This window comes from Oncorhynchus mykiss, chromosome 10 (assembly GCF_013265735.2).
Source record: "Oncorhynchus mykiss isolate Arlee chromosome 10, USDA_OmykA_1.1, whole genome shotgun sequence".
Classification (NCBI taxonomy): Eukaryota; Metazoa; Chordata; class Actinopteri; order Salmoniformes; family Salmonidae; genus Oncorhynchus; species Oncorhynchus mykiss.
Genome location: NC_048574.1, coordinates 51,592,130 through 51,618,090, shown reverse-complemented (window position 1 = coordinate 51,618,090; position 25,961 = coordinate 51,592,130). Strand labels below are relative to the sequence as shown.

At 41.3% G+C, this 25,961-nt stretch overlaps 1 protein-coding gene across 1 annotated transcript in view; it reads left to right on the top strand.

Annotated features, from left to right (window-relative positions):
* The window catches only part of LOC110534240 (beta,beta-carotene 9',10'-oxygenase), a 58,361-nt gene extending 38,897 nt beyond the window's left edge, over positions 1-19,464 (top strand). Inside the window, 4 exon segments of the mRNA XM_021618975.2 lie at positions 3,792-3,974; positions 11,343-11,453; positions 18,785-18,875; positions 18,878-19,464. Coding sequence (XP_021474650.2) covers positions 3,792-3,974; positions 11,343-11,453; positions 18,785-18,875; positions 18,878-18,909 — 417 coding nt within the window. The 3' untranslated portion in view covers positions 18,910-19,464.
* The last annotated feature ends 6,497 nt before the right edge of the window (positions 19,465-25,961 follow it).

Here is a 25,961-nt window from a genome sequence, read left to right as displayed (position 1 = left end):
TCGCTCTTGAAGATTCCAGCCGTATTGATGGTTGAGAGTATTGGGGTGATAAGAGTAGCATAATAGAATGATTTGAGCAGAGTAAAAGGATGGATCCTACGCTTTCGAAGAAACCTTACCTAGAACAGCTAATCAGCCATACAGGTGATTGTATCGTCTCCACCTCGTGTTGAGACTCACCGTTCAAACCATTTTAAACCTGTAGCTGCCGCTTCAAGCTTTTATGTTCTTCTGTGTTTGTTCTTAACACATTTTTATATTTTGCTCGAAAGGGGTGGTTCCGGGCAAGCTGGCACGCCCCTGACCTCACTCCGAGGAGGTGATTACGCACTGTGCTATGTAAAACAATTATCTCTTATAGCTTCTCAAATCACATCCCTCTCTCTTAACACTTCCATCATTTTTCATATTACATGCACAACTCAGTGTGGAAACTTTATATGTATTAGGTACACTTTCCAAGTTACAATATCCTATAACATTTTTAATGACATCACAAAATGACTAGTGTAATTTAGATCGCCTCTGACCATTCCACACATTCTACATTCAAAATATTGTTGCAGTGTTCGCTTTTGAACGCGTTTCAGCGGGAAAAAGGTCTGAGACAAAGCATATTCCTTTTGTGAATTTTGGAGAGCACAATACAATCTTCTCCCCTGATTTACACCAGGACATCAGTTGTTAATCCCAGCTAGTTCTTTCCTTCCCCATCTACGGGTGAAAGGGGGTCTGATTGAAGTTATTCATTGCAAGCCTGATCTGCCCTGTCTGGAATCACATGGACAGTCATGTGTCCTTTGAATGGGTTGGGTTAGAAGGTGTTACTGTACTTAACTGTCTTTTCATATGTTTTCGATATTCTCACATTTGACAACAAAATAATTGTTTAGAGTTCTAGTGCACGTGTTATCGTACTGTGGTGAATGTAGTGCAACCTATCTAAATGCTCTGGAACCTAACCCCTGCCAAGTCTGGTTGTTGACAACCGTTTTTTGCAACATGATGGCTGTTCCCAATATTAGTTGTGTGTTTGGACTTATTCCAAGTACTATTGTTACGAATCCCTTTTGGCCCGACAGTCTAGGGGGGGATGGTAATGAGACCCGTAACATAACTCATGCAAATTATAATTGTGACAAAGCAAAAGTGTGAACGAAATAACCAGGACAACTGAAATCTACCGTCAAACTCAAGGTTTATTTATAAACACACGGTAATGGGGGGAGCAGGAAAAGGGGCTGAGCTGGACCCAAGGAAAGAAACAAGTATTCAAAAACACCCCTAAGCTAGACTAGCCTACTTTAACAACAGCTAACTAACCAAAAATACAGTGGGTGGTCCGCCCAGTTCTAACTAGTGTATGCCCATGGGCGACTTGTCTTGGTTTCCCCTTTTCCCACCAGCAATCAAACACAAACACCATAACCAAAAACAATACTCACAGGGGATGACAAAGTGCTATGGAGGTGCTCAAACAAAAGAGAGGTTAAGACACAAAGAGAGAGTGAAACACAGAGACCTACAGACATGGCATTTACAAAGAGATTGAGCTCTAGAGCAAACAACTGATGGGGTTTTTAAACCAAGGGAAAGGAACTGTGATAGGGTAGGAATCAGGAGGATTGTCTTCTGATTGTTGATTGGATTGGGGAGTGATGATTTTCACCTGTGAGGGGAGAAGGAGAGAAAAGAAACACACACACAGGATACACACACACAGGATACTTGTATCCGTAACAACTATATACGTATTTATAACATACAGTATTTGACCTACACAAGTATTAATATACAGTATATATGCTTAAATATATAAATATGCTTCATGTTCACTGTGGTAGAATATTTATTTTGATTAGCAATTTTCTGCATTTATCAGTACCACCAGGTAACCTGATTTGAGGTGTCCATGTAAACAGAATTATTAGTGAAATCGTTCTTCTTGCAAAGCATGTGAACAGTTTCATCTGACTATTCACAATAATCGTATTATTGTGTGCTTGTACTCTCTTCTATCCATTGTGAATAAAATAACGGGCAACTGGGCATTTTTTTTACATGACCCTAAATATGATGATGATGATGATGATGATAATTGCTTAATTCATTCAGGAACACTTATGTGGATGCACCTGCTTTAAAAATTCTTTGTATCCCTCATTTACTCAAGTGTTTTCCTTTATTTTGGCAGGTACCATTACACTTCTGTGGGAACCGTAAAAAGTCAATCAATCACTGAAGGGTGCTTGTGTGGAGAAAGTGTCAGCTTTCTTTAAATCATTGAAGGGAATTAAATTGCAGGCTTTTACCTTTTCAAATCAGATTGTATTGGTCATCTACACATATTTAGTACTTGTTATTGCGGGTGTACCAAAATGCTTGTTCCTAGCTCCAACAATTCACAGCAATACACATCTAAATGTAAAATAATAGAATTATGAAATGTATAAATATTAAGACGTGCAATGTTGTAGTGGCATTGACTAACATACTGCTTTACTCATTTCATATGAACATACTGTATGTAAATATAATCGTAGTGGCTAGTGGTCAATTTATTAAAGTGACCACTGTCTATAAGGCAGCAGCCTCTAAGGTGTGGGATTGAGATGGTAGCTGGCTAGGGATGGCTATTTAACAGTCTGAGATGGAAGCTGTTTTTCAGTCTCTTGGTCCCAGCTTTGATGCACCTGTACTGACCTCGCCTTCTGGATGATGGTGAACATCCCGTGGCTCAGGTGGTTGATGTCCTTGATGATCTTTTTGGCCTTCCTGTGACATCGGGTGCATTGGGCAGACCGCACCACCCTCTGGAGAACCCTGCGATTGTGGGTGGTGCAGTTGCCGTACCAGGCGGTGATGCAGCCTGACCGGATGCTCTCAATTGTGCATCTGTAAAAGTTTGTTAGGGTCTTAAGGGACAAGACAAATTTCTTCAGTCTCCTGAGGTTGAAGAGGCACTGTTGCGCCTCCTTCCCCACACTGTCTGTGTGGGTGGACCATTTCAGATCGTCAGTGATGTGTACCCCGAGGAACTTGAAGCTTTCCAACTTCTACACTGCCGTCCTGTCAATGTGGGTAGGGGAGTGCTCCCTATGCTTTTTCCTGAAGTCCACGATCAGCTCCTTTTTGTTTTGTTGATGTTGAGGGAGAGGTTATTTTCCTGGCACCTCTCCACCAGGGCCCTCACCTCCACCTGTAGTCTGTCTCGTCATTGTTGGTAATCCGGCATACTACTGTTGTGTCGTCTGCAAACTTGATGATTGAGTTGGAGGCGTGTGTGGCCACGCAGTCAAGGGTGAACAGGGAGTATAGGAGGGGAGTGAGCACGCACCCTTGTGGGGCCCCTGTGTTGAGGATCAGTGAAGTGGAGGTGTTGTTTCCTACCTTCACCACCTAGTTCAGTTACCTTTGCTTTCTTGGGTACAGGAACAATGGTGGATATCTTGAAGCAAGTGGGGACAGCAGACTGGGATAGGGAGAAATTGAGCCAGCTCACATGCTCTGAGGATGCAGCTCGGGATGCCGTCTGGGCCAGCAGCCTTGTGAGGGTTAACGCTTAAATGTCTTACTCCTTTCGGCCACAGAGTATGAGAGCCCACAGTCCTCGGGAGCTTTCTGTGTCAATGGCGAAGGTGTCCGTGACGTGGCTGGTTTTCCCTTTTGTAATCCGTGATTGTCTGTAGACCCTGCCACATACGTCTTCTGTCTGAGCGGTTGAATTGCAACTCCACTTATCAACTCTTGTTCAGCCATTAATCGGTTTGGTCTCTTTGTGTTCTGGTCAGGTGGTGTGCCAGTTTGAGGCTCTCCATGGAGAGGACCTTTATGAGTACGGAGGCCTGGAGTTCCCTCAGATCAACTACAGCAAGTTCAACACACGGCCCTATCGCTACTTCTACGGCTGTGGCTTCAGGCACCTGGTGGGAGACTCAATCCTCAAGATTGACCTGGAGGGAAAGAAAGTCGAGGTGAGTTTTGTAACAATATTCTTGAGCAGTGTGCAATGTTCCCTCCCTTGTGGGGTACTGAGCAAATTTCAGGTCTGCTGAGCGTGAACTTGAACTTTGTGAAAAGTCTTCTACCGTGTGTTTACTGTGAACACAGGCTGTACCCACAGTTTTAACAGTGGCCAAATAGGCTGCCTGTGGCTATTTGATCATACAATAGACCTACCAGTGTGGTCTGCCATCAAAATGATCAATGGAGAAAATACATCCCATAATATTTTAACATGGAAATAGCTATTCTATCATTCAGCCTACAGTAGCAGCCAATGTGTGGTGTACAATGTAGGCCTACATACCATGAGATTAAAAAAGACATGCAGGGCTTGACTTAACCTGTTTGTCCACTTGTCCTTCAGACAAGGAAGTGACTGAAAATGTTGTTGTGGTGTTTGATGCAATAAACCACTTTACATATTATAATATTCTCATACCATTAATAGAGATTGAGGCAAATTATGCTACCCTCTGCCTATTGGCTACTTAGGCTTGAATTAGCTGTCTCAAAATACAACACTGCCCAATTATTTGTTTATTTTCTGTGTATTTTACCCCCTTTTTCGATCGTCTCATTGCTGCAACTTCCCAACGGGCTTGTTACTTCTATGAACAGAGAAAGTTAAATATTCCTCTATATTAAAAAAGACCCAAGCCGCTAATAAGGGAAGGGAAAGGGTGATACTTAGTTGCAAAACTGAATTGCATTCAACTGAAATGTGTCTATTTGACCCGACCTCTGAATCAGTGAGGTGCGGGGCGTTGCCATAATTGACATTCACGTCATCGGCACCCGGGGAACAGTGGGTTAACTGCTTTGTCCAGGGCCAGAACGACAGATTTTGTACATTGTCAGCTAATAACAATAACACAAGCCTATAGATACTCATTCATTACTACTGAAGTGCCTGCTGAAGTGCTTTTAAAGGCAAATTTTATGGCTTATAAAAGTGTCGAATAGGAAAGTGTTGACTGTGCTGAGTAAGAACTTAAACATGAACTCACTCATAAAAACAGCACCTCATTGCTGTATTCTTTGAGTCGCTCTCTAGTCATGGTTTTAAACGTTCTGAAATCTCACAGTATCAACTTTGCTGTAGCTCTCTTTAATGCCTGCTACGTTACTGCCGACACAGTAATCTGATCCATCCGTTTGGCCAGCGGTAGGCGGGAAGGCAGCTTGTACCTTCAGACACCTGAAAACGGTTCATAATGACAACAGTTAGCCTACCCGGCATGCAGGACAGCTACATCGGCTGCACCTACTGCCAACAGCCCTAGACAAAAAAAATAGGAACACAAGGATTTATCGTTGGGTTTTTAAAGAAATGTTTGGGCATCGATTACGAATGCCTTGGAGACTCCTGCTCTAAAAATTTGAGTGAAGTTCAATCTCGCGCTTCTGTCTGCCACACAGAAGAAATATCAGCAGTCTTGGATACTGTGCGGCCTCCCTCGCCCGCAGCTTTAAGGGAATTGCTTATGTGTGCTTCTCTCTTGATGCTACTCTGTCACAGAGCGCTTAACTGTTATCATACACACATAGAGATTTGCTGTACCCAAGTCATGGCAAGGATAATCTCAGAACCCAGAACCAAATCTCACACGCAATTGTTAAATCTGTCACGAGAGACTAAGTCAAGGCAACTTGCCACTTAAACTATTATGTACAGTAACTTGAGTTGGTTACTGTACCCATTCACACAGTATAATAAATAAACATATCTACTGACATGAAGAGACACTCCAATCTTCTATACAGTCTATATCAGTGTTTCTTAACCCTTTGTCCCTGATATACAGTGCATTCAGAAAGTATTCAGACCCGTTCACTCTTTCCACATTTTGTTACTATGACAAAGCAAAAATAATTCCTTGGCTTGGTTTTTGCTCTGACATGCACTGTCAACTGTGAGAACTCATGTAGACAGTTTGCCTTTCTAAATCATGTCAATCAATTTAATTTACCACAATGGGACTCTAATGAAGTTGTAGAAACATCTCAAGAACTATCAATGGAAACAGGAGGCACCTGAGCTAAATTTCAAGTCTCATAGCAAAGGGTCTGAATACTTATGTAAGTAAGGTATTTCTATAAACCTGTTTTCGCTTTGTCATTATGGAGTATTGTATGTATAATGTTCAATCAATTTTAGAACAAGGCTGTAACGTAACAAAATGTGGAAAAATTCAAAGGGTCTGAATACTTTCCTAATGCACTGTATATGTGTACTCAACTCAAGCACTAGTGTTCATTTAGGTGGCAATCTATAGAGTTAAACCATAGCCCTTTTTTGCGCCCACAAGGACCGATAAGCTAAGAGACATCTGACCTATATATGGAGTTCAGTTGAGATGGTTCACTTGAGAACTGAACATTAGGTCAGAGAGAACATATCGAAATCATTGGCTGAGCCTAATTACAGAACAAAGAAAGTTAAGTATATTGAAGTGTTAGAAAAGTAATTAAATTGCGCTAGTTTCTCATAATTCACGAAAAGAATGCATTAGTGATTCTTATTTCCTGCAAATTTCTGACAAAGTAACACCTGTTTCTGTGCACCTATGTGTTGTTCTTTAGCCAGCTAACTATGGAGCCAATTTCAAAATAAAAAAATAACATGTTTATTGTAATTCCACTGTAAGCAAAAGTAAAGTAACGCATGAGAAACACTTTTCAAGCAACTTCGATACCGTTACAACACAAAGTGACTTTTCCGTAGCAGGTTAGGAGAACTTACAAAGCAGGTATGGAGAATTAACGTAGCAGGATAATTAGGTTAGGGTTAGTGAAAATGCGCTCCTAACCTGCAACGAAAGTCCCTTCCGGTCATAAATACACTACATGACATAAAGAGATCGATCTAGATACCTGCTTGTTGAACATCTCATTCCAAAACCGTGGACATTAATACAGAGTTGATCCCGCACTTTGCTGCTACAAGTCTCTCTCTTCTGTGAAGGCTTTCCACATTGCTGCGGGGACTTCCATTCAGCCACAAGAGCCTTAGTGAAGTCGGGCACGGATGTTGGGCAAAGAGGTGTGGCTCGCAGTCGGAGTTCCAATTAATTCCAAAGGTGTTCGATGGGGTTGAGGTCAGGGCTCTGTGCAGGCCAGTCAAGTTCTTCCACACCGATCTCGGGAAGAAAAAAAAAACTTTGTGCATGGGGGCATTGTCATGCTTTCTACAAGGGTATTCCCTAAACTATTTCCACAAAGTTGGAAGCACCTAGAATGAATTTCATTCATAATATCACTTTTTGTCCGATATAACGCTGACCAGATAGCGTTTGGATATGTATACCAAACGCGCTAACAAAAGAAGGTATTTGGACATAAATAACGGACATTTTCGAACAAAACAAACATTTATTGTGGACCTGGGATTCCTGGAGTGCTTTCTGATGTAGATCATCAAAGGTAAGGGAATATTTATCATGTAATTTCTTGTTTTTGACGCCATCTTTGTGGCTGTGTTGTTCTTACTTTTGAGCGCCGTCTCAGATTATTGCATGCGTTTCTTTTACCGTAAAGTTTTTTTTAAATCTGACACCGGTTGCATTAAGGAGAGGTATAACTTGTATTTTCATCAACATGACTATTTCTGTAAATTGATGTGGCTCTGCAAAATCACCGGATGTTTTGGAACTACTGAACAAATTATGCCAATGTAAACTCAGATTTTTCATATAAATATGAACTTTATCAAACAAAACTTGCATGTATTGTGTAACATGAAGTCCTATGAGTGTCATCTGATGAAGATAATTCAAGGTTAGTGATTATTTTTATCTTTATTTCTGTTTTTTGTGAATGCTATATTTTGCTGGAAAATGACTGTGCTTATAGTGGTTTGGTGGAGACCTAACAGTCTTTTGTAGTGCTTTCGCTGAAAAGCCTATTTGAAATCGGACACTTTGGGATTAACAACAAGGATATCTTTAAAATGATATAAAACACGTATGTTTTAGGAATTGTAATTATGAGATTTCTGTGGTTTGAATTTGGCACCCTCTATTTTCACTGGTAGTTGTCATATCGATCCCGATATCGGGATTGCAGCCATAACAGGTTAACTGACTTGCCTAGTTAAATAAACATTTTAAAAATAGTAAAAAGCGTGAAGAGGGCCATGATGGGAAGCAAAAGTAATAATGTGTCGGAGTGGAAGGTGGTGACGGTATTTGAAACCACAGGGCCTCATTTACACCCTATCCATCTCAGTTGAGAAAGTGAGGTGAAGTCAAATTTGCCTGGTTCATTGGAAATGGAAGATTATTCATATTTTGAGTTAGCCAGGCTCTGCAAGGGAAGATTCTGCAAATGGGAAGAAGATTGAAAGCTTATGCTAGGTTGAGGGGAGTCATCACTGGGATCCCAATATCTATGTCCATAAACAATATTATAGAAAATGTATAGGGAGGCAGAGTGATTGAGGCCAAAATGTTGATCAGTAGGAAAGAGGGCCAAAGAAGTGAACGCTTATCAGTGCTGCTGAGGTTTGAGAAGGTTTTGCCTGGAAAAGTACAGACAGGATTCCTTAGTTTCAATGTCAGATAATTTTTCCCATCCCCATTGCAGTGTTATAAAATGCCAAAGAATGGGACATGTGAAGTGTAAAGAAATGAAAATATGTACCAATTGTGGAGGGGAACATGATTACGGTGAATGTGGGAGCAATGTGAAGGGTAAGATTTGTAATTGTGGGGAGAACAGTGCAGCATTTGGTGGATGCCATGTGCATAGAGAGGCTAGGAGATATAGAATCAGTCATGATGTATCGTATGCAGGGGCTGTAAAACCGATTAGTGGAACTACAGTAAGGAATGATGCAGCTTCCATGGCTGCTCCTGTACTAGGTGGACTTAATGTCGGGGATGGTGCTTCTGTTGGTCTTGGCATGGTTTTGAGACCTGTTTAGAAATCTTGTGCTAAAGAATGTGATGTGTCAAAGGATACTTTGATAGTGAATAAAGTTATCAACACGACTCTGGTTGTGTAATGCAGAAATGCCAGGTTGAAGGTTAGAGGGGTAAACAAACACACTGAGGATTCTTCCTGTCTTGGTGGACTGATGGTGGACTCACGACCCAGGGCTACCAGATCTCGGGATGCTCATGCTGTCAGGAAAGTACCTGAAAAACATTGTAGATATGTTTCTCCCAATCTCTTGCATTGCTAAACCTATGTGCATTTCAAGAAGTACAGTTATCTGGCGGATGCAAAAATGTGGCATGTACAGTTTATCAAAGGAACCTATTGTAACCTTACTAACTAAGAGTTGGACAACCTAGTAACATCTGTGAATGCTAGTACTCATATTGGTTATCGAATTATGAAGGGATGCCTACAACCTTTAGGCCATAGCGCCCAGTGGACAAGAGTTTCAGCCTCATGCATTGTGTAGATTCGGCAGGTATACCGTCAAGAATGGCTTCTATGATTCAGTAGTTTCACAGTACATTAATGAGAGAAATAAATGAGTGATGGCTGATATTTAATTTACCTCATGTACTTTAATCAAGTTATTAGAATCTACATACTGGATAGTACTAACTTGCTCCTCAATCACATTTAGGGTCTGGGGAGAACAAAGGGTCAAACATTGACATGGCTTGATGCATGTTTTCAGGCTGTGGCTGTGGCAGGGGAAGCTTTATATCTGGCAAGAGTGTCCTTAATCAATGGCACAGAAATATTATTTGTTCATCATATTGATAATCTTACAAGCTGATTATCAAATTGACACTCCGGGACAAAGCAACTCCAGACCAGAAATTATTGGATAGATGTATACGAAACATCTTGGCTTTTCAGAAGCAAGATTTGCTTATAGCGATGTTGCTTTCCAGTTGCCATATTGCTCTCTGGGGCAAAGGTCAAATTTGCAATTTAACACTTATTTATTTATTTATAAAAAAAAAAATTGGTACATTTGCAGGATCGGATGCTTCCAACATATTTTACAAGCTTCTACACAGCCTTGAGAAGGACGGCTTGCTGGACCTTGTAACAGCGTTCATCGGTTCAAAAATAGTTGGTATAACCACCCCTGATTTTTATTTAGAATTTCCAATGATGTCAAGCAAAGAGGCACTGAGATTGAAGGTAGGCCTTGAATTACATCCACAGGTAAACCTCCAATTGACTAAAATTAGGTCAATTAGCCTATCAAAAGCTTCTAAAGCCATGACATAATTTTCTGGAATTTTCCAAGCTTTTAAAGGCACAGTCAACTTTTGACCCACTGGAATTGTGATTCAGTGAGTGAAATAATCTAAACAGTTAGAAAAATGACTTGTGTCATGCACAAAGTAGATGTCCTAACCGGCTTGCCAAAACTATAGTTTGTTAACAAAAAACTAGTTTTAATGGCTCTAACCTAAGTGTATGTAAACTTCCGACTTCAACTGTATGTCTACAGGCTGTGCGGTTTAGACCAGGTAATTCCATGGCCTGTATTCAGAAATGTCTTCGAGTAGGAGTGTAGATCTAGAATCAGTTTTGCCTTTCATATCATAATGGATAAGATTATATGGGACCCCTATGCTTTCTGGCTTATTGAGATCAGAGGACCATGTGTGCATAACATTTAAGACTGACCAACATTAATTCAACCTCAGGACAGTGTTTAGCCTCTCGGAAAATGAATAGACTTGTACAAAGAACATTTATTTTACTAGTGTCATTATATAACTCACTTAACTCACCTGCCTTGGTCCTGGACCTCACATTTCAAACTACACTCTGTGGAGACCCCCCACCATCTTTATTGCTACCTTCATGATTGCTTTGAATTCCTCATAGGTATCCATATGTACTGCAGGATATGTGATGTTATTAGTACACTATATATACAAACGTGGACACCCCTTCAAATAAGTGGATTTGGCCATTGCAGCCACACCCGTTCCTGACAGGTGTGTAAAATCGAGCACACAGCCATGCAATCTCCTTAGACAAACATTGGAAGTAGAATGGCCTTACTGAAGAGCTCAGTGACTTTCAACGTGGCACCGTCATAGGATTCCACCTTTCCAACAAGTCAGATCTTCAAATTTCTGCACTGCTAGAGCCTGTGATTATCGTTACATGTCATCAACTTTGAACACAGACCAAAGAGCCCAATTCCCACCTACCCCAGGATACTATTTTCTCTGATTGTGGTTCGGAAAGTTAGGACTATTGAGATGAATCAAATGCGTGTCATGTACTTGTTATTCTCTGAAAATAGGCAACTCTTTTTCTTGCACTTTACAAAGATTTTTGGTGTTTTTCCATATTTTCCTTTTTAAGTCCTCACCAGTCTGCATCTCTGCTCTCTCTGTCTCAAGGTGTGGTACCAGAAGGGTTTGTTCCCCTCAGAGCCTGTGTTCGTCCCCTCGCCAGACGCCGTGGAGGAGGACGATGGGGTCATCCTGTCCGTGGTGGTCACGCCCACTGAGGTAAAGGTCATGGGTCGTTATATCGCACTATATCGCATATAGCTAAATTATCAAAAAATGATCTTAGTGTTAGGCTTTCACAAGGCAATTCAGAGAAGCAGATTGTAATTTTGGTGCGCATAAATAGAGAAGGGAGTCATGAGTGCACAGTTGCCAGAGAGGAAGGAAACCGCTCAAGGAATAGTGACTTTAAAACAGTTAGAGTTTAATGGCTGTGATAGGAAGAAACTGAGGATGAATCAACATTGTTACTCCAGAATACAAACCAAAATGACAGTGAAAAGAAAGAAGCCTGTACAGAGTACAGTTATTTCAAAACATTCAACCTGTTTGCAATAGGAAACTAAACTAAAACTGCAAAACATGTGGCAAAGAAATTAACTCTGTCCTGAATACAGAGTGCTATGTTTGGGGCAAATCCAACACAACACATTACTGAGTACCACTCTTCATATTTTCAATCACGGTTGTGGCTGCATCATCTTATGGGTATGCTTGTCATCGGCAAGGACAAGGTAGTTTCAGGATAAAAAGAAATGGAATAGATGGTAGTGGGCAGTAATATATTTGACGGGATGACTAGTCATTCGGCTTTGTCCGCTGTCTTCCAACTCCAGGTGTCAGAGAGCACATAAATTAGGGCGGAGCATACAAGAGCCAAGCTAAGACACAATCCTAGAGGAAAACCTGCTTCAGTCTGCTTTCCAACAGACACTGGGAGACACATTCACCTTTCAGCAGGACCATAGCCTAAAACACAATGCCAAATATGCAGTGGCGTTGCTTACCAAGACGACATTAAATGTTCCTGAGTGGCCTAGTTATAGTTTTGACTTAAATCGGCATGAAATAATGTACAATCCAGGTGTGCGGAGCTCTTAGAGACCTGCCCGTAAAGACTCACACCTGTAATCGATGCCTAAGGTGATTCTAACAAGTATTTACTCGGGTGTGAATGTAAATTCGATATATCCGTATTTAATTTAAAACATTTGCAAACATTTAAAAAAAAAAACTTGGTCGTTATGGGGTGTTGAGCGTAGATGGGGTGATGAATCAATTTAATGTTGAATTCAGCCGGTAACACAACAAAATGTGGAATAAGTCAATAGGTATGAATACTTTCTGAATTTATTTTATATCCTCTATAAATACGAAATTAAATACAAAACTCTTGTTTAGTTTACCTTAGACACATGTTTAAGTTGTACCTATTTTTGGCAGTGGATAAGAATGCAAAAGTGTTCATGCTGAAGCACCGCAAGCACAAAAATAAATATGAGGGATGAATTAATTGAACTTTGTCTCAAAGTAAATCTAAAACTGCACTGTTCAAACTATGCGTTAACATGCAGTTCTTAATGTCAGCACTAAATGTCAGCATCAGCAACTCTATTGAGTAGATTCACCACAGGGCTTTACAACAGTCAAAGGTCATTTAAAAAACACGTTATGGCAACCTTGCCATGAGAGCTTGTTATGGCAACCTTGCAATGAGAGCTTGTTATGTCAAGAGCAGGCTAACTGTTTATTACCAAAATGTTTTGGTAACACTTACTTGACACTTATCATACATAACACGTCATAACCATGTCATAATTAAGTGAAAATGCCCATTATATTTTTTTACATTTATTTAATTGAACTTTTAGTTAACTAGGCAAGTCGGTTAAGAACAAATTCTTATTTACAATGACGGCCTACCCCGGGCAAACCCTAACCCGGACGATGCTTGGCCAATTGTGTGCCGCCCTATGGGACTCCCAATTACAGCTGGTTGTGATGTCAAGAAGTCTAGTACTTAGAGTTGGCCCACTAAGCAAAAGGTTGCTGGATCGAATCCCCGAGCTGACAAAGTACAAATCTGTCGTTCTGCCCCTGAGCAAGGCAGTTAACCCACTGTTCACTGGGCGCCAAAGAGTTGGATGACGATTAAGGCAGCCCCCCCCACACCTCTCTGATTCAGAGGGGTTGGGTTAAATGCGGAAGACACATTTCAGTTGAAGGCATTCAGTTGTACAACTGACTAGGTGCGCCCCAACCAACTTGACCTGATACATTCTGGAATCAGGCCAGAATCTGTAGTGATGCCTCTGGCACTGAGGTTCAGTGCCTTAGACCGCTTAGCCACATGGGAGCCCCCTCAGAAGCCAGTGTTTGGAGGATATATTTGCACGGGTGTTAAGGCCGAGACGAAGTTGAGGCCAATATATCTTCAAGGGAGTTATCAGTTTATACAAGGAGTTACCAACATATTCAAATAATGATTGACATATTTTCATTAACTGTTATTTTGATTAAGTTATTCATACTATTTCATCCTTCCACAAGATATAGTCTCGACACAAATCTAGGGTTGCTACCCAAGCCGGCTGGTTGCTCGTTTTATCTGTTCGGGAGCCAGTGACGTGACCCAGTCGTTCAGTCTTTTTGTTTTTGTTTTGTTTCTCTGGATGGCGACCCAGTCCATACTGGATGGCGACCCAGTCCATACTGGATAGCAACATTCTTATCCCTTGCATGTTAGCTAGCCAACTACGGCTAACTTGTCAAGTCAAACAGTGCAGCCAGAATAATAACAGTAGCTGCATTTGCATTTGTTTCTCGTGGCATTTATTTGGATACATCCATAACAATGATCTAATGAGGCATGATTTAACCTGGAAGAGAATTTGCTATCTCATCAGGACACTGTTCTTCAGAGGAACTAACCAAAAACACAGCTAGCACAATCACTTCAAACGGCAGTTGGAAAGACTGCAAACTAGCTGCACTTCGTTTTGTTTGACCTTTTTTCAATTTACGTTTCTTTGAAAATTATAACACCAAATCATGATTTCGACTGACTGAGAAACGCTGTCTGTCTTGTCCTGACACGATACACGCAGGACAGCTGGAGATTGAATTTGAAAATTGAAGCAATATTTCAAATGTCGGAGAGACGGACAGCAAGGTTTATACAAATATCCACTGTTGAAAACTACATGTTAGTCTAAAATAAATTTAAGTTAATGTCCAGATAGTTTTTATAGTAGAGATCAAGTTTATACCTTGCCTGGCTGGGTTGATGAGTCAGAGGATTGCACAATAAGATTACTGAGAAAATAGGAATTTTGACATCATAGATTTAGCAGGTGGTAACTTGTGGAATAGACACCGGCTTGAATGAGGTTTTAATCAATCAACATTCAGGATTAGAACCACCCGTTGTATAATAGGTAGGTATAACAAGTTGTCAGTTATGACATATCATAATATGGTCATAACACTGTCATGACACATATTTAGATCTTTTGTGACATATATTGCATTATCTTATGGCTGGTTATGACACACACAAGTGTTAAAACCCACACAACGAACCACACAAGGCAAAACATTCCACTACACCATAGCCTATAACATTTTCTGAAATTGACCATATTTAATTACCATTGTAATTGCGTACAAATTGATGTCAGACATGCACCTACCCCAATGCTCTGTTGCGGATGACTGTGATGAAAGCAAGAGCAGATTTCAGGATCAGGACAAGAAACACTCTTTTTGACTGATGACTGACATAAGGGCATGTATGTGATAGGCCTATCTGGCTTACATGATTATGATGGTCAATATGCTTGTTGACAGTGTCATAAGTGCATTTTCTTAGTCCAAGTAAAGTGACACAGGATGGTCATAATGCTTCATGACAGTGTTATTTAAAAAATATGATGGAAAAAAACTAAACTTCTTGGCAGGGAAAAACCACATTTGAATAAGATTGTCAATCCACATTTATGTAGGTGTCATATCAACCATAAAATAATGAAATGTATGTCACAACAGGTGTAAATATATTGGTCATGACAGTGTTATGACCATGTTATGAAAGGTTGTCAGCTTTTATGACATGATTATGACCTTTTTTATGACGCTGGGTGTTAAGTAAAGTGTTACCATTTTCTTACTAAATCATAAGGTAAATTACAGTTGAAGTCGGAAGTTTACAAACACTTAGGTTGGCATAATTAATAACCTCTTGGTTCCCTTCAGCGGGATCATTTTCGTCGTCGTCCGGTGAATTGCAGAGCGCCAAATTAAATTACTAAATATTTTTAGTTTTCATGAAATCACAAGTGCAATACACCAAAACACAGCTTAACTTGTCGTTAATTCACTCGTCGTGTCACATTTCAAAAAGGATTTACGGTGAAAGCAAACCATGCGATTATGTGAGGACGGCTCTCAGCAGAAAAAACATTACATACAGCTAGCAGCAAAATAGATTGGTCAGAAAAGCAATAAAATTAATCCCTTACCTTTGATCTTCGTACAGTATGTTTGCACTCACGAGACTCCCAGTTACACAAATGTTCGATAAAGATTATTTTTATATCCAAAAACCTCCATTTGGTTGGCGCGTTTTTGTTTTGTATTCCACAGGCTCGTGCAGGTCACGACGGGCAGACAAATTCCAAATAGTATCCGTAAAGTTCGTAGAAACATGTCAAAAGTTTTTTTTAATCAATCCTCAGGTTGTTTTTACAATAAATAATCGATAATATTTCAACCGGACGGTAGCCTTTTCAATAGGAGAGTGAGAGAAAAGGTCTTGCTCCAGGCACTCGCGCATGCACAAACCTGAGGACACCTATCTATCCTCTGACGCGATTTGATCAATCTCGCTCATTTTTCTAAATAAAAGCCTGAAACTATGTCTAAAGACTGTTCACACCATGTGGAAGCCACAGGGAAAGGAATCTGGTTGATGTCCCTTTAAATGGAGGATAGGCATGCAATGGAAAAGAGGTTTCAGAATAGCAGCACTTCCTGGTTGGATTTTCCTCAGGTTTTCGCCTGAAATATCAGTTCTGTTATACTCAGACAATATCTTGAAAGTTTTGGAAACTTTAGAGTTTTCTATCCTAATCTACCAATTATCTGCATATTCTAGATTCTGGGCCTGAGAAAAAGGCTGTTTACTTTGGGAACGTTATTTTCCCAAAAATAAAAATAGTGCCCCCTGGTTTTAAGTCGTTTAGGACATCTACTTTGTGCATAAGTTATTTTTCCAGCAATTGTTCAAAGACAGAATATTTCACTTATAATTCACTGTATCACAATTCCAGTGGGTCAGAAGTTGACTGCGCCTTTTAAACAGCTTGGAAAATTCCAGAAAATCACGTCATGGCTTTAGAAGCTTCTGATGGACTCATTGACATAATTTGAGTCAATTGGGGGCGTACCTGTGGATGTATTTCAAGGCCTACCTTCAAACTCAGTGCCTATTTGCTTGACATCATGGGAAAATCTAAAGAAATCAGTAAAGACCTCAGAAGAGAAATTGTAGACCTCCACAAGACTGGTTCATCTGTGGGAGCAATTTCCAAACGCCTGAAGGTACCATGTTTACCTATACAAACAATAGTACGCAATTATAAACACCATGGGACAGCGCAGCCATCACACCGCTCAGGAAGGATACGCATTCTGTCTCCTATCGATGAAAGTACTTTGGTACTAAAAGTGCAAATCAATCCCAGAACAATGACAAAGGACCCTGTGAAGATGCTGGAGGAAATGGGTGCAAAAGTACCTATATTCACAGTAAAACATGTACTATATCAACATAACCTGAAAGGCCGCTCAGCAAGGAAGAAGCCACTGCTCCAAAACTGCCATAAAATAAGCCAGACTACGGTTTGCAAATGCACATGGGGACGAAGATCATACTTTTTGGACAAATGTCCTCTGATCTGATGAAACAAAAATGGAACTGTTTGGCCAGAATGACCATCGTTATGTTTGGAGGAAAAAGGGAGAGGCTTGCAAGCTGAAGAACACCATCCCAACCGTGAAGCACAGGGATGGCAACATCATGTTGCGGGGGTTATTTTATGCAGGAGGGACTGGTGCACTTCACAAAGATGGAATCATCAGAATGCAAAATTATATGGATATATTAAAGCAACATCTCAAGACATCAGTCAGGAAGTTAAAGCTTGGTCACAAATGGGTCTTCCAAATGGACCATGTCCCCAAGCATACTTCCAAAGTTGTGGAAAAATGGCTTAAGAATAACAAAGTCAAGGTATTGGAGTGACCATCACAAAGCCCTGTCCTCAATCCTATAGAACATTTGTGGGCAGAACTGAAAAAGCGTGTGTGAGCAAGGAGGCCTAAAACTGACTCAGTTACACCAGCTCTGTCAGGAGGAATGGGCCAAAATTCACCCAAGTTATTGTGGGAAGCTTGAGGAAGGCTATCTGAAACGTTTGACCGAAGTTAAACAATTTAAAGGCAATGCTACCAAATACTAATTGAGTGTATGTTAAATTCTGATCCACTGGGAATGTGGTGAAAGAAATAAAAGCTGAAATAAGTCACTCTATTATTCTAACATTACACATTCTTAAAATAAAGGGATTATTCTGACTGACGTAAGACAGGGAATTCTTACATTAAATGTCAGGAATTGTGAAACTGAGTTTAAATGTATTTTGCTAAGGTGTATGTAAACTTCCCGACTTCAAATGTACACTGTTATTCAATACAAAATGCTTTGGCTATATATTTCAACTGCAAATGTCGTGCACTTATGACTGAAAAAGTTAATGCAGAAAAATGTTTGCCACTCATGTTCTAATTTGGCTGGCTAGCTGACAATTGTATTTCATCATTAATGCAAGCACATGGCCTGAATGATAGATCTGTGCCAACTGTCTTGCTTTTTGCAAATTTTCTATGTAACCTTTGTTTAATTACGCAAGCCAGTTAAGAACAAATTCTTATTTACAATGACACTCTAACCACTAGGCTACCAGCCAGCCCCATTGCAGATTTCCAACTACTAATATCTGCGCTTTATCCGTGGAATAAAGGCCGACGTTATCAGTAGGGCTCTAAACACATAATTTGCAAAAGTGGCCCAATTAACGGGAGGGATGTGGGCAACTTCTTGTCGCTGCGGTGGTCAAGTTCAGAGCGGCTGTTACTATACAGGCACTGCATTCCAATTTAGCGGCTTGTCAGTGCCCATATCTGCTATTTCTAACCCATATAAAGGTAAGTTAATGGGCTACAGAAAATGTGATTTATTTATTTTAACATGTTGGTTTTCATTTTCAATGAAAACTTGAATGTGTCATCAATCGTATTCATACTACAAGCCTGTTCACTCAACCATTCATTAGGTTCATTTGGGAACATTTCCTGAGCAGCAACCTTGCCATACTTATACAGCATTGTTAAAGATTCATTTAGAATGTTTGAGTGTTGATAGAGGTTCATCTTTAATGTTCTTGAGTGTTGATGTAAATTAATCTGGAAGGTTCTATCTCTCTATCCAGGATAAGAGGACATTCCTCCTGGTTCTGAATGCCAGGACATGGGAGGAGCTGGGGAGAGCTGAGGTGCCTGTCAACGTTCCTTACGGTTTCCATGGGGCCTTCAACCCCACCGCCTAGATCAGTGATACTGACCTACCAACTACCCCTATCTCCCTTCCTCCCTCCCATTCCCTTTTCTGTCCATGCAGGCACATGCCCAGAAAGGAGTCTACCTGTGCTCAGCTCATACACATGCCCCTCTCCCACTCGCCAAGTGCCCTTTTGGGTGGTGGTATAATGACGTTTTTTGTATACAGTTATTGTGGTTCTTCTGAACCAACTGCCCGAAAGTCCCCCCCCATCCCCTGTTCTCCTTCCATTCCTTCCTCCCTCCTTACTTCCTCCCTTATACAACCCACTGTCATGAAACCCTCATGGTCAAACCCACTTAAACCCCCAGAAAAAGGATCAAGCAAGGGGGCTGCCTTCCTGTGCGATGCATGCAGGACCTGCGTGTTGTGGCAGAGATCATTGCAGCACAGTTGGCATTTTATTCATGCTGAGGACCGTAAGTGGGCACAGACAGACACCTATGGGATGAAAAAGGTTTTGTGTCCTGCAGATAATTTGGAAATGGTTGTCTTTTTGCTTTGTATGAGTTAGCCTACCTTTTGTATTAAAAACAACTTTTTCCCACGTTATTTACACACAGAATGCAATGCTTGAAGTTCAGTAGCCTAATTCTCCTCTCCTAGTTGGGAGTGAAAGATCAAGTACAAATAGAAAGTCGTTTGGGGGTCTGGGGGCCACGTGACAAATACAGCGCAGTGCAGCTGCCTTTGCTTCACAAGTAAGCTAGATGTGTCTTTTTTTTATTTGAGAATATACAGAACATTTATTCTGATCAGTTCTAAATGATTGATATTTAATCACCCCAAAATTCCTTGAAAAAACTATAAGTAGGGTTCCACCAGAAAGCCCAAGAGCCTGACCCCCTCCGGAAGTTGCTGTAGCCCTGCTTGAGATATAGCCTGTATTGGCTATTGGTTGAGACACAGAGCCCTTTTTAGGAAAGGCTCATGCACATGCCCCTCAGGTTGGGAAATTGGAAATGTAAATTGAGCCAAGTTGAAGGTAATAGTGCATTTAGGTCAGTGGCAATTCTAGTTGAAAAATTGGAATGCATGCGATCAAAGCCACTCCATAACACAACAATAAAGAATACATTAATTGTACTATAACGGTGCCCAAAAACTGTTAGGGCCTTTAAAACCATACGTTTTTTCATTTTTATTGTTATATCTTTAAAATGAATAAGACAAAACAAACATTCAGATAGGATGATGGGGACAATTTCAGTGAAAAACATAAGATGGCAAGTTTCAGAATGCTAACTTCCAAAATGAGTGTGCCACATGACATTTATCATGAAGTCACCCAGGTGTCCCACACAACTAGCCGAAATGTGGCCAAATTGGTGAAGTTATACATTTTGAATGGAATAACTATATACAAAATACCAATACAAAATACCAATACCATGGTAAAATAACCCCCCCCCCCCAAAAAAAAAATGGAGAAAAACATAAATTTACTTTAGTTACTATATATTATTTCAATATACATTTACAAAATAACACTTTCAATATTTGGAAGACCCTCAGTCCTCTACATAATATTGTGCTGCTGATTCCAGGTGCCATAGCAGTCTCTTTCTGCTGTAAAGCAGAGGGTTACCAAGCATGTGGTGCAGGTGATGGGGGACTTCATTTTGCAAAGAACACAGCGACGCCTCCATGCTGTGCCCTTTTGGCCCTGAGGCACATCCATGTCTGCAGAAGTACATTTGGGCAGATGAACACCACTTGTGGCATCAATGCCTTCCTCTTGCAGGAACTGCTGACACACCAGCCACATGAGGTCTAGCATTGTCTTGCATTAGGAGGAACCCAGGGACAACTGCACCAGCATATGGTCTCACAAGGGGTCTGAGGATCTCATCTCGGTACCTAATGGTAGTCAGGCTACCTCTGGCGAGCACATGGACGGCTGTGCGGCCCCCAAAAGAAATGCCACCCCACACCATGACTGACCCACCGCCAAACCGGTCATGCTGGAGGATCTTGCAGGCAGCAGAACGTTCTCCACGGCGTCTCCAGACTGTCACGTCTGTCACATGTGCTCAGTGTGAACCTGCTTTCATCTGTGAAGAGCACAGGGCGCCGGTGGCGAATTTGCCAATCTTGGTGTTCTCTGGCAAATGCCAAACGTCCTGCACAGTGTTGGGCTGTAAGCACAACCTGTGGACGTTGGGCCCTCATACCACCCTCATGGAGTCTGTTTCTGACCGTTTGAGCAGACACATGCATATTTTTGGCCTGCTGGAGGTCATTTTGCAGGGCTCTGGCAGTGCTCCTCCTGCTCCTCCTTGCACAAAGGCGGAGGTAGCGGTCCTGCTGCTGGGTTGTTGCCCTCCTACAGCCTCCTCCACGTCTCCTGATGTACTGGCCTGTCTCCTGGTAGCGCCTCCATGCTCTGGACACTACGCTGACAGACACAGCAAACCATCTTTCCACAGCTCACATTGATGTGCAATCCTGGATGAGCTGCACTACCTGAGCCACTTGTGTGGGTTGTAGACTCCGTCTCATGCTACCACTAGAGTGAAAGCACCGCCAGCATTCAAAAGTGACCAAAACATCAGCCAGGAAGCATAGGAACTGAGAAGTGGTCTGTGGTCACCACCTGCAGAACCACTCCTTTATTGGGGGTGTCTTGCTAATTGCCTATAATTTCCACCTGTTGTCTATTCCATTTGCACAACAGCATGTGACATTTATTGTCAATCAATGTTGCTTCCTAAGTGGACAGTTTGATTTCACAGAAGTGTGATTGACTTGGAGTTACATTGTTGTTTTAGTGTTCCCTTTATTTTTTTGAGCAGTGTATATACAGCTGAATATGCGCTTTACCAAAACAATGCTGTGCGCAATGTGGCTCCTTCCGGTATGAATCGTCAATGGCGAATTAACCTCTTTACGCCGGAGTTTACTACATGGGTTGGTCTTCCAACACAAACATTACATATTGCCATTTACCTCAGCTCATTGGCTATCTACCCAGCTAGATTTCAAGACGATCAGTGGTCATTGGGTTAAAATACAGTCAATCAACGAAACAGCGGGCAAATGATCGTGCACAATGATGTCATTACTTGTAGTCTTCAAATCGGTTTATTTCAGTCAATACGTCCCGCGAAATGACCCATCAGGTTTGTTTAACAAACCAGTTGATTGCCAGTTGATTGCAATGTGTGTGTACCTGTGTATTTACCTCAAATGTTTCATCAAATGGAATGAGACGGAATTCACGACACAAGCGGTTCACAAAATGTTTCGTGTTAGGCTATAAAAATTGATTTTATCAAACAAAAGACCATTTCATTGTGTAACAATGAGCATTGGGATTGCAAACAGGAAGATCGTCAAAGGTAAACAATTTATTTTATTGCAGTTTGTGATTTTGTTACGCCTGTGCTGGTTGAAATAGTTTTTGTTTATGGGGCTCTATCCTAAGATAATCGCATCGTGTTCTTTCGCAGTAAATCCTTTTTTAAATCTGACAACGCAGTTGGATTAGCAAGATTCTAGGCTTTCGAAACATGTGAGATACTTGTATTTTCATGAATGTTTAATATGACTATTTATGTAGAGATCACCGTATGTTGTCGAATTTCATCCCGCTAACAGGTTCGGTGTGCAGAGAGGTTAAGTTCCTAGGTGGCTGGTAGCCAATCTAGTACATAGTGGGATCGAATGGAGGACATGCAAAGTATTAAAATACAAAGTATTTTAAACTTTGTAGCTTTTACTGTATATGATTCATTGGTGAATTTTTATTCACACCCTAGTGGGTGTGAAAAGGGGAATTGTGAGGGTTGAAAATATGCTTGGCCTATCATGAGGGTGTCTGTGTGTTAGAAGTAACATTTTGCAACAGTGTGTGACTAGCGGAAAGGCTGTTGCTGGCCTTGGGTGTAGGCAGTTATCATAAGTTGTTGGGGACACATACAGAACGTAGTGTAGAGAACAAACGGTCTTTTGTTAGATAACAGGAGCCAGGTGTGTGATAACTGTATCGAGAGTATGAGAGCATAGATATTCTACACAGCTGCAACGCCTGACCGCTGAAGCGCCTAGGGGCTGGGACCAGTTCGTGCGCCATCAATCAACGATAGGCTGAGTGAGTTTAAACCACGCCCAGTCTCTACTCTGACAGGCCGGCTCGGAAGCAGGAACTACTTCTGTCAAAGTATATTATAATAACTTTGTCAGGAACAAGTCAGTTCTCTGTACTGCCCTGCGTGGTGTTGCAACTTACGGGTTCGCTGTATTTGCCACTTATTGCTTAGCTAATAAAAAGTACATAGTATACAATCGGTGACTCAGTGTCATACTTATCCTGATACCAGATTCGATTGACGCAACCCTTAACACTATCAACGGGACATTAAAAACAGTAATATCTTAGGTTTCGTCGAGGCTGAACAACAAATTTAATAACATACAGCTAGCGGGTTATACACTATCGGCAGGATAGAACAGCAGCCTCTGGTAAGACAAGTGGTGGCGGTCTGTGTATATTTGTAAACAACAGCTGATGCACGATATCTAAGGAGGTTAGAAGTCAAGGTTTTGCTTGCCCGAGGTAGAGTATCTCATGATAAGTTGTAGACCACACTTTCTACCTAGAGTTTTCATCTGCATTTGTAGCTGTCTACATACCACCACAGACTGATGCTGGCACTAAGACCGCACTCAATGAGCTGTATACGGCCATAAGCAAACAAGAAAACACTCATCCAGAGGCGGTACTCCCAGTGTCCGGGGACTTTAATGCAGGGAAACAGGGAATCAGTTTTACCTCATTTCTATCAACATTAAATATGCAAACAGAGGGGGAAAAAAACTCTAGACCACCTTTACTCCACGCACAGAGACGTGTACAAAGCTCTACCTCACCCTCCATTTGGCAAATCTGACCATAATTCTATCCTCCTGATTCCTGCCTACAAGCAAAAAATGTAAGCAGGAAGCACCAGTGACTTGGTCAATAAAAAAGTGATCAGATGAAGCAGATGCTAAACTACAGGACTGTTTTGCTAGCACAGACAGGAATATGTTCCTGGATTCTTCGGATGGCATTGAGGAGTACACCACATCAGTCACTGGCTTTATCAATAAGTGCATTGATGACCTCATCCCCACAGTGACATACCCAAACCAGAAGCCATGGATAAAGGCAACATCTGCAATGAGCGAAAAGGTAGAGCTGACGCTTTCAAGGAGTGAGACTATAAGAAATCCTGTTATGCTCTCCGACGAACAATCAAAACAGGCAAAGCATCAATACAGGACTAAGATCAAATCATACTACACAGGCTTCAACGCTCGTCGGATGTGGCAGGGCTTGCAAACTATAACCGACTACAAAGCGAAACACAGCCGTGAGCTTCCCAGCGACATGAGCCTACCAGACGAGCTAAATTAACACTGAAACATGCATGAGAGCATGATCTGTTCCGGATGACAGTGTGATCACGCTCTGCGCAGCCGATGTGAACAAGTCAACAGGTCAACATTCACAAGACCGCAGGGCCAGACGGTTTACCAGGATGTGTACTCCGAGCATTTGCTGACCAACTGGCAAGTGTCTTCACTGATATTTTCAACCTCTCCCTGTCTGAGTCTGCAATACCAACATGTTTCAAGCAGACCACCATAGTCCCTGTGCCCAAGAACACCAAGGTAACCTGCCTAATTTTGTTAACTTTAGCTAGCTATGACATACGGTTTGTATTGCTAGTACTCTATGGTTTGGGATTATGGTTAATTGTTTATCTGGCTAGCAAGCTAGCTACATGTCTGAACAAAAGACCCCAAGTTAAAGCTTGACGTTAGATTAATCAATCTATCAAAGTTATTTATAAAGCCCTTCTTACATCAGTTGATGTCACAAAGTGCTGTACAGAAACCCAGACCAAATCTCCAAACAGCAAGCAATGCAGGTGTGGCAGCACGATAGCTCGGAAAAACTCCCTAGAAAGTCCAGAACCTTGGAAGGAACCAGGCTATGAAGGGTGGCCAGTCCTCTTCTGGCTGTGCCGGGTGGAGATTATAGCAAACATGGCCAAGATGTTCAAATGTTCATAGATGACCAGAATGGTCAAAAATGAATAATCACAGTGGTTGAGGTGCAACAGGTCAGCACCTCAGGAGTAAATGTCAGTTGACTTTTCATAGTTGATCATTCAGAGTATCTCTACAGCAACTGCTGTCTCTAGAGAGTTGAAAACAGCAGGTCTGGGACACGTAGCATGTCCGGTGAACAGGTCAGGGTTCCATAGCCGCAGGAACAGCAGCACGGCCAGGTGGACTGGGGACAACGAGGAGTCATTAGGCCAGGTAGTCTTGAGGCATGGTCCTAGGGCTCAGGTCCTCAGAGAGAGAAAAAGAGAAACATAAGTGAAACATAAGATGTTACTATTTTTTGATGTCCCGTTGGTAGGATAATCTTACTCGTAGGTCATAAAAATTTTTTCCAATGATTGCACGTTAGCAGGAAGAGCGGATGACAGTGGGAGTTCATTCACACGCCTAGGGATTCTCAGAAGGCTGCCCGATCTACGGCCCCTTTTCCTGCATATTTTCTTCTCGCAAAAGGCGTGGATCTGGGTCAGTTCCAGTGAAAGCAGGATATCCTTCTCGTCGGACTCGTTAAAGGAAAAAGTTTCTTCCAGTCCATGGTGAGTAACAGAGGTTCTGATGTCGTGAAGTTATTTTCCGTCATTAGAGACGGTAGCAGCAACATTATGTACACAATAAGTAAAAAAAAGAAGTTACACAAACCCCCAAAAACTATCAAAATAGCATAATTGGTTGGGAGAATGTAAAACGTCATGTTCTTCGGCGCCATCTTGTAGCTTCTTTTTTATTTTCATAGCAATGTTATTATGTTACCTCTTTGTAATATGTTATTGCTATGATATTGTATTCTAATTACTAATAATTCCTCTTTATTCCGTGCTTTCAGAAACAAACAATATTTGCCAATATCATGACTGGAATTGGACATCTTTTGAGCTGAATATTGAGGCATACACTAATTAACAGTTAAACTGGATGAAAACACAGCAAGA